Here is a 14,243-nt window from a genome sequence, read left to right as displayed (position 1 = left end):
TTTGGCTGCAGCACAGGTCCATGCAGAGAAGTTTCAGGAGATAAAGCTGGGAATAGATTGGGTCATACCATGGAGGATTTTGAATACCGGACAAAGAAGTTTAGCCTTATTTGGGAGGCAGTCAGGAACCACCATAGCAAAGGTGGCTTGAATTGGGAAGATCCATGAGTTCTGAAGAAGGTAGTAGCCAAGGAAGGGGTAGGATGCAAGGAAGGAGAATCGAAAGCCTGGGAGTCGGGCTTCACACGTGTGCCTGAAATAGCCTCAGGTGGCACTAATTGGGGACCAGACCCGGGGCCTGGCCATGGGGATGCCTAGGAAGGAAGAAGTAGAAGAGGACTGTGGGCGGGGTGCCTGCAGGGTAGAAAACCACGTGGGCATCGGGGTGGGGGTGGCCGAGAAACATGAAGACCAGAGCCAGATGGGAAAATGGGGGTGGAGATGGGGTTGGCCCCCACCACGGCAGGGAGGTGACGTGTGTGAGATGCTGACCTGCAGGCCTTGGTCCAGTAGGCAGGGGAAACCTGAGTCTGGTGTTGTGAAGACACCTCTGAAAGCCGTTGACTTGTGGTGGCCTGATAAAACGGTGGATGTAGATGAGGAAGCCGAAGGCAGGAGTGGGAAAGGAGAGAAGGGCTGCAGAGAGCACAGGGCCAGGGGCAGAAGTCAGGAGAAGAGCAGGGGCAGGAGGATGTGGAGGAGAGAGCAGAAGACCCAGAGAAAGAGTCATCAGAAAGAGAGGGAGGGAGCCCTCTGCCGCTGGTCTTCCTCCACCTCCCTGGGGGTGGGATAAGGGACTTTCCTTCCACTGTGTCATGTGTTACTCCATGCCTGGTTCCATCAATACACAGACCGTATTGCATTCTCAAAATCTTCTTTTTTTAATTTGTATTTTTTGACCCCTCAGACCTTCTACTTATCCATCTCCACGAAACTGCAGGCTTCTTGAGGACAGAGATTTTTGTTTTATTTACAACAGCCCTGGAACTGCAGGTGTACATTGCTCAGTGCATGAACAAAAAAACAGGAGAGCAGAGCATCACCAGAGCCAAAGCAGAGGAAACTTCCAGAAAAGTCTGAGACATGACAACGCTCAAGGAGAAGACTGATAGAAAAATAATTTACTGGGGCACCCGGGTGGCTCAGTGGACTAAAGCTTCTGCCTTCGGCTCAAGTCATGATCTCTGGGATCGAGTCCTGCATTGGGCTCCCTGCTCGGCAGGGAGCCTGCTTCCTTCTCTCTCTCTCTCTGCCTGCCTCTCAGTGTACTTGTAATTTCTCTCTGTCAAATAAATAAATAAAATCTTAAAAAAAAAATATTTTACTTTGGGGCACTTGGGTGGCTCAATCAGTTAAGCGTCCAACCCTTGATTTCAGCTCAGGTCACGATCTCAGAGTTGTGGGATCAAGTCCTGCATCGGGTCCTAAGCTCAGCAAGGACTCTGCTTGTCCCCTCCCCTTGCTCCTCCCCCTGCTCACTGGTGCACATGGGCTCTCTCTCTCTCTCAAATTAAGAAATAAAATCTAAAAATTTAAAAATAAAAATAAATAATAAAAGCAATTTACTTGTACAGCCTGATTTCCCATGTGCCTAACACTAGCTTCTGGGCACATCCATAACAAGAAAATTCACATTTAAATATCTGTTATCTGGTTTCAAGCTTCAGATCTTACAGTCATGCATCCTCCCACACTACCAGGCAGATGTCTTTCTAAACAGATGGGACTCAAGCCATCCCCTCAAGCCTAACAAACTTGCCCTTCTCTATGCCAAAGGGTAAAGGGAGCACATTCCAAAGGTTGAGACGCGCCGGAACACACCTGGCTGGGGTGTTCCACGATGAGGACTTGTGGTGAGCAGGAGAGATCTGCTCCCTTAAACGCCAAATACTGGATTGGTTTTGAGTCAAGGTGAGCTCCCCTCTGAGCTGCCACTCACCACCCTACACTTAACCTACCATTCCTTTCTCTAAAGCCATTAGAAATGTTCCACTGAGTTGGGGGATTGTACTCTGAATTAATACAAAAAGTGTGCATGTTCCCAGGCACAAATAGGTATCACTTGCTTGGTCAGTTTCACCAGACTGCAAAACACTGCTTCTCAACCCTGGCTGCGCATTAGGACCCAGATGCCGGGACACCACCTCCTGAGATACTAAGGTAACTAGTCTTGGATGAGACCTAGGCAATGGTGTTGTTTTAAACTTCTAAAATGTTCTAACGTGCAGCCAGAGTTAAGAACCACTGCCACAACACTGAATAGCTAGAAAGCACTCCTAGACGCTCAATAAAAGGAAACTGAATTCAGGAAGGAGAGCTACACGGAAGAGCTGTGTTTCTCAGGCTCCCATACATTCAGGACCTTGGAGCATTCTGGGTCTGGTGCCAGAGTTAAGTGGTATGTGCACTGTGTATATTCTGGCGAATATATTTGTGGCTAATCTGTGGTGAGGGGCCGAGGAGAGGATCGCGGCCAGCCCAGGGAATGCAAGAAAGTGCTGCTCCTGAAAAGTGTTGGCCCTGAGCTTCCATGTCACAAAATACTTCAGTCCTTTCAAGTCTATTTATTTGACAGACAGAGATCACAAGTAGACAGAGAGGCAGGCGGAAAGAGAGGAAGGGAAGCAGGCTTCCCACTGAGCAGAGAGCCCGACGCGGAGCTCAATCCCAGGATCCAGGGATCATGACCTGAGCCGAAGGCAGATGCCCCAACCCACTGAGCCACCCAGGTGCCCCAGCCCTTCCAAGTCTAACTGGCACAGAAATCTCTGTGTCTGCTGGTCCTGCTCTTCTTATCACACCACTTCCTTTAAAGAATCCTTAGCCCCTTCAGATACACTCAGCATATCTTCATGATATTTCTGCTAGGCAGATCCTTGCTACCAAGGCCACAAAGACACCCCAAGGAGGAGAAATGAAGATAGTCTGCTGAAATACCTGTGTTAGCAGCCAGGGCAAGGACAGACTCCCGGCCTCAGGACTTCTGAGCCGGCCTTGACTGAGAACCACCCGACCCAACCTGACCCAGGTCCCACCCTGGGATGGTTTGCTCCTAGGAAGCTCACTCGTTCCCCCAGCCAGATGACTGGATCTGCCCTTAGGCATAAATTCCTGCAAATGGCACTTTTGGCAAATCAAAAGGAAATGTGAGATTCACCCCCAGAAAAATGGTAAAATAAAACATACAGCATGTGTCCCCAAAACTTACACACTGAAAGTGACTTCTTCTTCTTCTTTTTTTTTTTTTTTTTTTTAGTTTTTAATTAATCTCAATTGACTGCTTTTCTCAGAATTGGCTCTCTAGTGTCTTTTTGAGGTCCTGACTGCCGTAGGCAGTCTGCAAAGGGGTTAGTGAGGCCTTGGCCTTCAATCAAATCTTCCTGACAGCTGCCTGCTTGCAAGGCCAAGTGTTCTGGCCCAAAGATTGATCTCTCACACAGGGTGCTAACAGGAAGGGCCAGAATCTATATCAGCGTGGGGTTCCAGGGGACACTGAAGTAGGATAAACAACATACAAGGGTTGATTTCCAGAGAGAAAGTCTTTCCTTGGGGTGCCTGGGTGGCTCAGTGGGTTAACCCTCTGCCTTTGGCTTGGGTCATGATCTCAGGGTCCTGGGATCAAGCTCCACATCAGGCTCTCTGCTCAGCAGGGAGCCTACTTCGCCCTCTCTCTCAAATAAATAAGTAAAACCTTTTTTTAAAAAAAGTCTTTCCTTTTCCACCACTTGAAAAACGAGTTCTGTCTGTACTTATCCAGTGGCTTTTATGCTGACCTCTTTTATGTTTAATCGAACAGCCATTCCCCCTGTACTATAACGGAGCATCTCAATAGCTATCCCCTCCATGTCAGGGCCTAGCTCAAGTTACTCCTTGGTCAGCCAAGCAGACATCAGCAGGTTAATCACACAAAGGGTCATCAGTGTCAAAGGACCCTAATGCCATCTGTTTCCCAGGATGTCCTTCTATACAACTGATAGCACCGGCCTTAAAATGCAAACGGACCACAAACACCTGTCTGCCACGTGTGCTGTATCCCTTAAGACTATTCAACACCCAGCCCACTCAGCCCCATCCAGTTGCTGGCTAGTTCTGAATTCTGTTTTATTCCCAGCATAAGCAACCACCATAAGCAAAGCTCTTTGCAGTCCCTAACTCCAGGACTAAAACTCCAACAGATGGTTCTGTTTTGTAGAGTCAAAAGAGGTTGTTAATGGAAAGTTTCTATTTGAACTTCTTAGTCTCTTAAGCAAAAGGTGGTGGTGGCGGGGTTACCTAACTGAGATCCAATCACACATTTGAGTTTTCAGAATAAGCAGTTTTACCTAATTCTAGGACAGAGGTACTTACAGCATTAAAGAAATGGTTAAAGTCTTTCAAATCAAGACCAAAGGTCTTAAAGGGGACAAGTCAATGCTAGAAATGAGTAATAACAATGATGTCTGTCTCTTTAGACTAATGGAGAATTTATATCATGAATGATCCCATAAAAACTGAAACACTTTAACTGGTTTTCTGTCAGAGAGTGTGATTTCTAGGGGGCCAGGAAACACAAATCTCTGATCCCCTTTTTGTTTTAATGAGTATGTTTTCATCAAAGGAAGCAAAAGGGCAGAGCACCAGCTGATAAGTGAAGGAGCACCGACATTTCCAACTGTTTTCCTTACCAAGACAATTATGACCATCATGAGCCAACTTGAAGCCATCAAAACAAGTGCAGCGATAATTGCCTGGAATATTCAAACAGTCATGGACACAGCCTCCGTTGAGTTCATTTTCACATTCATCAATGTCTGAGGAATAAAACAGAAGTAAGTAAGAAGTAAAGAAGAGGCCATTGCTTAGGATGGAGATAGAAGTATTTACCCTCTAACCAGTCATCCCACTTCCAGGAATCTACCCTCAAGATACGTCTCCAACAACGGGAAAAATAACATGCATAAGGTTACTCACTATAGTATTCTTTGTAATCACAAAATACTAGAAACAACCTAACTGCCCACACATAGGAAAGTAGTTGAAGAACTATGGTACATTTATTCGATGAAGTACTGTGCAGCTATTTAAAAAAAAAAAAAAAGGAATGAGAAAAATCTCTGAACTGATTTGGGGTGATTTCTAGGATATGCTACTAAGTTAAAAAATCAAAATGGAAAAGAGTATCTGTAGTTTATTATCATGTCAAAAAAAATCGGGGAATATGAAAAACACACACATTCCAGAGCACTTTTTGGCAGAACTTGACAAACTTATCCCAAAATGTATACTGAAATGCAAAAGACTAAGAAGAACCAAAACAATATTGAAAAAGCAGAACTTCCCTTTGATTTGGAGGACTTTCATTTACCAAAAAGCTATAGTTATCAAGACAGTGTGGTACAGGCATAAAGAAAAACATACAGATCAATGGAACAGGATAGAGAATCCAGAAATTAACCATCATATATCTGTGGTCACTTGATTGTAGACAAGAGAGCTAAGGCAATTTTTTTTGAAGAAATGACAGTCATTTCAACAAACGGTGCTGAGACAACTGAATGTCCATATGCAAAAAGAAGAATTTAGACCATTAACTCACACCTACACAAAGATCAACTCAAAATGGATCAGGCTCCTAAATGTAAGAGATAAAACTATAAAACCTTTAAGATAAAACATAAAGCTTTCATGAGGAAAATCCAAGACCTTGGATTAGGTAAAGATTTCTTAGCTACAACATCAAACATACAATTCATAAATTTTAAAATTAATGAATCAGAGTTTATAAAAATTTAAAACTTTAAAGGAATGCCTGGGTGGCTCAGTCAGTTAAGCATCTGCCTTTGGCTCAGGCCATGATCCCAGGGTCCTGGGTTTGAGTCCCACATCGGGCTCCCTGCCAAGCTCAGCAGAGAGCCTGCTTCTCCCTCTGCCCGCTGCCCACCCCACTTGTGTGTGCTCTCTTTCTCGGTTTCTCTGACAAATAAATTAAATCTTAAAACACACACACACACACACACACAAAAAATAAATAAATAAAATGAAGACAAGCCACAGATTGGTGGAAAATATTTGCAAATCACATACCTCATAAAGGATTTACAAAGAACTTTCATAACAATAAAAAGACAAACAACCTAATTTCACAATGGGCAAAGGATTTGAACAGACATTTCACCAAAGATGATATAGGAATGGGTAATAAGCATATGAAAAGACAGTCAACATCATTAATTACTATGGGAATTCAAATTAAAACCACAATGAGATACCATTTCACACTCACTAGAACAGTTTTGATAAAAAGACAATAACAAATGTTGAAAAGGATGTGGAGAAATGGGAACCCTCATACATTGCTGATGGTAAAGTAAGATGGCACAGACGCTTTGGAAACAGTGTAGCAGTTTCTTAAAAGGCTAAACATAAATTTCCCATGCAATCTAGAAATTTCTATTTCTAGGTATATATTCACGAGAAATGAAAAATTATGTCCACACAAAGACTTGCAGGTAAATGTTCACAGCAACATTATTTATGACAGCCCCAAAGTGGAAACAACCTACATATCCATCAACTGGTGAATGGATAAACAAAATATGGTATACCCATTCAATAGACTATTAGGCAACAATAAAAAGGAATAAAATGCCAGTACAGGCTACAACATGGATGTGCCTCGAAAACATGGTAGGTGAAGGAAGTCAAAAGCAAAAGATCACATATTGTATGATTCTATTTATATGAAATATCCAGAAAGGCAAATCTGTAGAGGGAGAAAGTAGACTAGAGGTTGTCCGGAACAGGGCTGGGAATAAGGGATCTTACTTAAGAAGAGGAAAATGTTTGAAAATTGAATTATGTGATAGTTGTACAACTCAGCTAATTTACTCAAAATCAATTATTTGTATACTTACTTTGAATTGGTGGATTTCATGGTATGTAAATTAGAATTCACTAAAGTAGTTCAAAAGAAAATACACATTTATCAGGGCACCTGAGTGGCTCAGTCAGTTAAGCATCTGTCTCTCTTTTTTTAATTTAATTTAATTTAATTTTTTCAGTGTTCCAAGATTCATTGAAGCATCTGACTCTTGATTTCACGATCTCAGGGTGGTGAGATGAAGTCCCACGTCAGGCTCCACACAGATTATAGAGCCTACTTAAGATTCTCTCTCTCTCTCCCTGTGCCCTCCCCCACTCACTCATACTTATTCTCTCTCTCTCTCATTCTCTCTCTAAAAAAAAAAAGAAAGAAAGAAAAGAAAAGAAAATACACATTTATTTGCAAAATTAGGAACCAGGGAAGATAAACCTGGTTTATCTTCTAGAAACTAGAGAGACTGGTGATCCATGGTGTGTAGGAAGAGGTTGAAAAGGAAGAATGAGATACAGGGCAACAGGAATGGGGAGAGGGAGTAATACTTCTCTGTGTATGCCATTTTGTATAGTTCTGAATCTCAGAACCATACTGATATACTCATGAATACATGCATACATACATAAGGACATACTTATGTACTTATGTACATACATACAATCAACCAGTATACAGAGGTGGGGGGAGGGGAACAGATAAAAACAGGGTACAAAGAGAAACAAATGAACTTAGCTATACAACAAATGAGTAACAATCACACTGAAGGATATGTAGAAGAAAAGTACTAGCCAAGTAACTTTGAAAAACATCTTGACTGAATGTTGTAAGGCTACAAATAAAAAGAGCTATATACAGATACTGTACTCCAACTAATAAATCTGTTTTACTTGACTTTCAAGGCTATGGAATAGTAGTTTTATAGATTATTTATGTGTATACTTGGACTCAACAAACAGGTAATTAACTGTATTGCAGATAATGAAAGTCATCTTTTTCACTGTTGGAGAAAGAAGTTATGAAAAAACAAAGAGGGAGCTCAGATTTTGTGGCATTGCTTTGGAATCCAAAGCATCAGTGTAAGCCATTGTTTTTAATATAGATGCAAATAGATATATACAAGGAATAACTATAAATAAATGTATATATATATATATATGGGTTAGGATACATACTTAGATTTCTTTTTTTTTAAGTATTTTTAAAAATATTTTATTTATTTATTTGACAGAGAGAGATCACAAGTAGACAGAGAGGCAGGCAGAGAGAGAGAGGGAAGCAGGCTTCCTGCCAAGCAGAGAGCCTGATGCGGAACTCGATCCCAGGACCCTGAGATCATGACCTGAGCTGAAAGCAGTGGCTTAACCCACTGAGCCACCCAGGCGCCCCATACTTAGATTTCTTAGATCTGTGTACTGAGAGAGCCTAGGAGCAATGACATCCCAGTAACAATGAGAATACCAATCTTGGCTTCTGTGCACCATTTTCCGATCAAAGGAACCGGGGCTCATTGGAGAAGTGCTTAGTTCCAGGGTCGGGGAAGGGAAAATACAAGAGGAGTCTATGGTATCTTATGGTACCAGAAAACCAGGAATTTCTCAAAAAAGGATAAGAGCATGTCAAAAGGACATAGGAAACAATGTGAAGGAGTGCCCAATGGGTAAAGCTGGAATAATTTGGGCCCCAAATAAATTATTATACATATAATTAAATACCCATGAGTCCACCAGGGCATAAATGTATAAATGTATAAACAGGGGAGAAGCAAAAGACCTTCCTTACAGAAGAATCTCAATTAACAGATGTATAAGGGATGAGGGAAATATAAAATTACCAGTTATTACATCACAGTAATAACTGTTATAGGCAAGATCCACAGTTGGATGCTAAAATCAGTGGGCAAAGATTTGAAACAGGATATTAACACAGACTAAAAGTATCTGCCCTAAGATGTGTGTTCACTGCAAAATGAAAAAAAATTGTAACATTGCAATGGAGAAACCCAGGATAAACCATCTTAATCATGGGATCAAGGTTAAATATCACCAGTAATGGGACATGTCATGTCAGGGTTGGAGGAGACAAAGGAGACACAACAACTAAATGTAATGTGGGACTCTGAACTGGAATGGTCTGGGGGTGGAACATTAAGAAATAACTGGTGAAATCTGACTGCGGTCTATAGCTTAGCTTGAAGTATTGAGCCAATGTTAATTTCCTGGTTTTGATATTGTACTATGGTTATATAAGCTGTTAACACCAGGGTAAGATAAGCTTAAGTCATGTGTGAATTCTGCACTATTTTTGCAACTTTCATGAAATTTAAAACCATTCCAAAATTAAAAAAAAAATTTTTTTTAAACAGCTCCTCAATACAAAGGCCAAGTTTAGATCCATCCTTGTTAAATTTGATTCAGTTCCCTAGACTGAGAAGTAAGAACAACACAATGAACACTGACCGCTGAAATATCCCATCTCCAAAGTCTGGGATATAAACAAAGACCATTTAGAATAAAACCTCATTTCTTCAAAGCCACTTTGGAATTATAGTATTTTTAAAATACTTATTCAGGGTCCATATTTTCATTCCTCCAACATTTTGGCAGAAAAAAACTATGGAGGATAAAATTCTGGCCACTCTGGGCAAACCCACTTCCTAGCCTTATACTTAAACAGCAGCAGTGAAGCTGACAATAAACACAACAGAAATGATACCAGGGTTGGACCCAAAAGGTTTAAACGAGTGAGCCATGGAACACACATAAAAGAGTTACATCTTTAAAAACCTACATCTTCGAACTCTTGCAATCTTTATTTTCTCACCTTTTCTTTCTTGGAAGAAAGTTTCTGCTTCCCAATGTTTGTGCCAAGAAATCTGAACCAAACAGGGACATCCTTACTCACTAGCTTTGTAGGTATTCAAAAGTATTACAAGTGTGTAAAAGATCATATCCCTCTGGTGTTTTAGTTTTAAATAACATTACAAAGAATATATACCCCTGTTAACAGTGATTACCTGTGGATAAAGGAATAAGAGGGTCTTTAATTTACTATTTCATATATTTTCTGTATTGTTTGACTTTTTATAACAATATATATTATTATTATTATTATTTTAAAGCCAATTTAAATACATAAAAGCAACAACTCCAGTCAATCATTATTTTAAACTAAATAGTAGACTTTTCAATGATAAACTATCAGTGACTCAATTTCATGTGTTATATGTTGAGCTCAACAGCTAAGAATAAGGAAATTCTTTCTACGTGTCATTCCACATCATTTGCTAAATATGTACTCTATCTCAAAGAACCCATGGCAGTTTCTGCACCCACCCCCACTCCCAGAGACTATACAGTGACTAGAACACCAGTGAAAAAGTAAACATTTCCCCCCCAAACAGGGTAAGAACATGTGCGAATTCCAGTACTGTAAGTTTAGTATTTAATACAGTGAGGATGTGGTAGAGAGGAACTGGCGGAGAGAAGTTTCAGAGAGAGGTAGCCTTTTGGCTTCCCATGATGAAAGACAGAAAGAGAGAGATGGTTGCCTGTCTCTGGGAGGACATGATCTTAGAGAAACACAAGGGCTCTAAGGATAGGCTACAAACCTCATTCACTGTAAATGTGACTGCGAGCACGCCTCCTCTGATAGGAGAAGCAAGTTTTGCTTCTCATGCACAAAGAAAAATATAAATATTGGGATTTCTTACCCACCAATGAAGGACATCGGGATGCTGAGTGAATATAAGAGATAGGGGTCTAGGGCGCCTGGGTGGCTCAGTGGGTTAAGCCACTGCCTTCGGCTCAGGTTATGATCTCAGGGTCCTGGGATAGAGTCCTGCATCAGGCTCTCTGCTCAGCAGGGAGCCTGCTTCCCTCTCTCTCTCTGCCTGTCTGCCTACTTGTAATCTCTGTCAAATAAATAAATAAAATCTTAAAAAAAAAAAAAAAAGAGAGAGAGAGAGATATGGGTCCAGGGACAGAGCTAGGGTAGACATCTGACTTTCTTCAACCTGCAGGTTAGCTCTGCGGTTATGGCCACAAGTCCCTTTCCCAATTCCTCAGGGGCCTCAGTGTCTCACATCTGAGAAATGGGAATGGCTCAGAGCTCCCTGAAAGAGAAGAGCCCTGCCAGCTCCAACATGCCATGATTCCATTCCCAAGAATAGCCTCTTCCAATGAGTGCCCAGTGTCTGGATAGTTCTGAATTTCAGAGTTCCTGACACTGGCCCAGAACACAAGATGGCAGAGTCCAGACTTTTGGCTCAAAGATCTAGAACTCTAAGGGTTTAAAATACCCCTTTGCACACCTTTCAGGTACAAGCACGCAGGTCCAAATGAGGCAGGCCCTTGGTATAACTCTAAAGCTTGGGAGGTCACAACACCAAACAGCCCAAAGCCATGAGCAAAATGGAGCCTCCAGAGCCAGCAGGGGAAGGCAGAACTCCCACCCTCAGACTCAGGGCAAGGGTGTAAACTGCCCCAGGATGGGGCAGAAGTGGCTGTCCTGATCCATAGGGCTGCTGACTTTCTGACCCCAAACTGAGTAGGACCAAAAACGCCAAAGCACCTCTTTTCCCTTTCACAAGCTAGACGAAAGGGCATTTTGGAACCACATAAAATTATATGATCTATTGGGGAGGGTATGTGCTATGGTGATGCTGTGAAATGTATAAGCCTGACGATTCACAGACCTGTACCCCTGGGGCAAATAATATATTATATGTTAATATAAAGAAATTTACTACTTCCTGGGGGGTAAGGGGAACTATATGATCAGCTCTAGGGAAGACCCGATATTCCTAGTGCTCTAAAGGTCTGAAATGTACTTCAGAAGATAGGGATATGACCTCAGAGGCAGGGGAGGAGCACTTTTACCACAATGAGTGGCCACCACATGAACTGAGGGGGTGGGGGCCTTCACCTGCTGGTCGACTTACCACGGGTCCCCAAGTTGCTTACCCTCACACTGCCTGCCCTCTCCCTGGTAGCCAGGCTTGCAGGAGCACTTGTAGGAGGTGAGTGTGTTCTGACAGAGGGCGTTGGTGTGGCAGTCATCCAGCCCTTGGGCACACTCGTCCACATCTGCAAAAGAGCACAGCAAGCTCCTGGTACAGTACTCCAAGCCCTTCCTGATCTGGTCTAGGCTGTTCTCTAGCTTCACCTCCTGCCAGCCCAACCCACTTCACTCCTCACCCGCTAAACTCCTCAGGAGACCCTGGGATGAACCATTCCACTTCCAGCCTCCTGTTCCCAAGCACAGCCTGTTCCCTCTCACCAGACTACTCCCCCACACACCCTTTCTATTCATCTGCAAGACTCAGCTCCAATCTACCTTCTCCAGGAAGCCCATCATGATCCCCCAGTGTAGGTGGTATCCCCCAAAACCTGCTGTCATATTTATCTCCTTTCATAGCACATATCTCACAGGATTGTCACTGCTTTCCTGCCAGTCCTCCCCTCTAGATGGTGTCCTGATTACAGACTGTATCCTTGATGCCAAGCACAGTGCCTGGCACATGATTAGGCATTAATAAATGCCCGTTGAAGGAAAAGACCAGGTTAGCAAAAACAAAACAAACTGTAACAAAAAAACCAAAACCTGAGAACAAGCAGTGTCAGCTTTCTCAGGGGTGGAGGTAAGTGGGGAAAGCTCGCCCTGGGCTCTGAGCTCACCGTCCTGAGCTCTCAGATGGCCACAAAGTGGGAATGGTTTCCACACCCCAACAACCGCTGCCCACCCTCTCAACCTGGAAACCGGCCTTGGCTGAAGTATTTCCTGGGTTGACACCATTCCAGGATGTTAACTAAAAAAACAAAAGTTTTGAAAATACTGCAAGTTCAGTTAGTGCAGCACGTCCAGAGGACTTATCTCCCACCGCAGGGGGAAATCCGGGTTTGCTCGGGCTTAAGGCTCAGGATAAAACAGGATCCTCAACCCGTGCCCGTTTCTCAGAGAAAAAACCAGAGCCCACCCTGAAGCCTACAGAACTTCCTGGCTCCAGAAGAAAGAAGGAGCAAAGCTGCCAGGACCTCACGGAGGTACCGCGGCCGGGACCCTCAGTTTCCCCATCTACACAAATGAGGAGCTGGACCCCGGGAGTTGGGTGCCCTCCGTCCTTCTTAGTGGGCGGGAGTCGGCCCAGCAGGCGACTCTCCGGGAACACCCGGCAGCGGGACTGGGGCGAGAACTGTCATGGGCCCCGGGTCCGAGGCCGGGCGGCGACCCTCAGGCCCTGGGCCTCTAGCCCAAGCAGTCGTGGTGCCGTGGCCGGGCCACCGGGTGAGGCCCCAAGGGAGCGGGGGCCACGCGGAGCTCCCGCAGCGAAGCCCACCCCGGCCCGCCCGGCGCGATCCCACCGGGGGACCCAGGACCACGTCCCGGCGCCGGCCCCGCCCGCCCCTGCCAGGTGCGTGCCGAGGCCCCGGAGGTGCTGGCACTCACCTTCTGGCGGTCCCGGGGAGAGGCCCCGGCCGGGCGGGATGGCGGTGGTCAGCAGCAGCGGCAGCAGCAGCGGCAGCAGCAGCGCCCGGGCGGTCCCGGGACAGCCGCGGCCCAAGCCCCCCATGAATGGCGCGGCGGCTGCGGGCAGAGGCGGCGAGCGTGGCGGCGGCTCCGGGAGGTGTGTGCGGGCGCCCTGCCCGCTGTGCTCTGACACCCCCGGCCCGGCCCCGCCCGGCCCCCGAGCCCCGGGCCTCATTTTCACACGGTCCTCCCCGGGCCCCCTCCCTTCCCCCTCCGGGCGCTGGGCGGAGGGGGCGCGGCCGCGGTGGCCCGAGGGCGGCTGCCAGCCTGGCCGGGAGGGCCCGTGGCCCCAGCGCAGGCCCCAAGCCCCGTCACCAAACCGCCGGCTCCCTCACCCCCGCCCCACTCCAGCCCTCAGAGCCTTGTGCTTTGCCTGTTTGCAGTGTCCTACAACTTGACCCAGTCCCTCTTGTGGGACAGATAGCACTCTGTCTATTCCCACAGGAGGCTCGCAGAAAGTGTCCTGTGTAGCTCAGAATCTTACAGTCCCCCAAACCCTAAAGCCACCTGTTGGGCTTTCCCACTCTCCATTTGAGAAGGGTAATGTGGTTGGAGTGAGCAATTCCACATACTTCTGACCCTCAGGAACCTGAGGAGAGGACCACCTCAGCTTGCTGCTCACCTTCTCATGCACGCTGCACCCTTCTCCATGCTGCCCAAGCCAGGCCTTTTGTGATCCCCAGCCCCAAGCAGGGGCCCACTGGTTTCACGGCCCTGCAGCGTGCTTACTTACACAAAGTTCCTCTCTGGTACACCGCTGGGCCACAGTAGAAATTGTTCATCTCACTTAACACTGGTTAAATGTATCTATAGGACAGCCTAAAAGGTGAAGAGAAAGGGGGCTAGCAGTCAAAGGTGAGTC

General features: G+C 45.1%; 1 protein-coding gene across 3 annotated transcripts in view; it reads right to left on the bottom strand.

Annotated features, from left to right (window-relative positions):
* Positions 1–13,765, bottom strand: part of SCUBE2 (signal peptide, CUB domain and EGF like domain containing 2) — a 70,185-nt gene extending 56,420 nt beyond the window's left edge. Inside the window, exons 1-3 of one of the 3 annotated variants that reach the window (XM_045065848.1) lie at positions 13,301–13,765; positions 11,818–11,940; positions 4,665–4,790 (exon numbers count right to left, since the gene is read on the bottom strand). In XM_045065848.1, coding sequence (XP_044921783.1) covers positions 4,665–4,790; positions 11,818–11,940; positions 13,301–13,556 — 505 coding nt within the window. In that variant the 5' untranslated portion in view covers positions 13,557–13,765. The remainder of the gene's footprint in view (positions 1–4,664; positions 4,791–11,817; positions 11,941–13,300) is intronic. The other 2 variants (XM_045065847.1, XM_045065849.1) reach the window with 2 other exon arrangements.
* Between the last annotated feature and the right edge of the window lie 478 nt (positions 13,766–14,243).

The sequence above is a fragment of the Mustela putorius genome, unplaced genomic scaffold (genome assembly GCF_011764305.1).
Source record: "Mustela putorius furo isolate JIRA1106 unplaced genomic scaffold, ASM1176430v1.1 tig00003859_pilon_pilon_pilon, whole genome shotgun sequence".
Classification (NCBI taxonomy): domain Eukaryota; kingdom Metazoa; phylum Chordata; class Mammalia; order Carnivora; family Mustelidae; genus Mustela; species Mustela putorius.
Note: the sequence above shows the minus strand (reverse complement) of the source record. Positions and strands in the feature narration are given on the sequence as shown.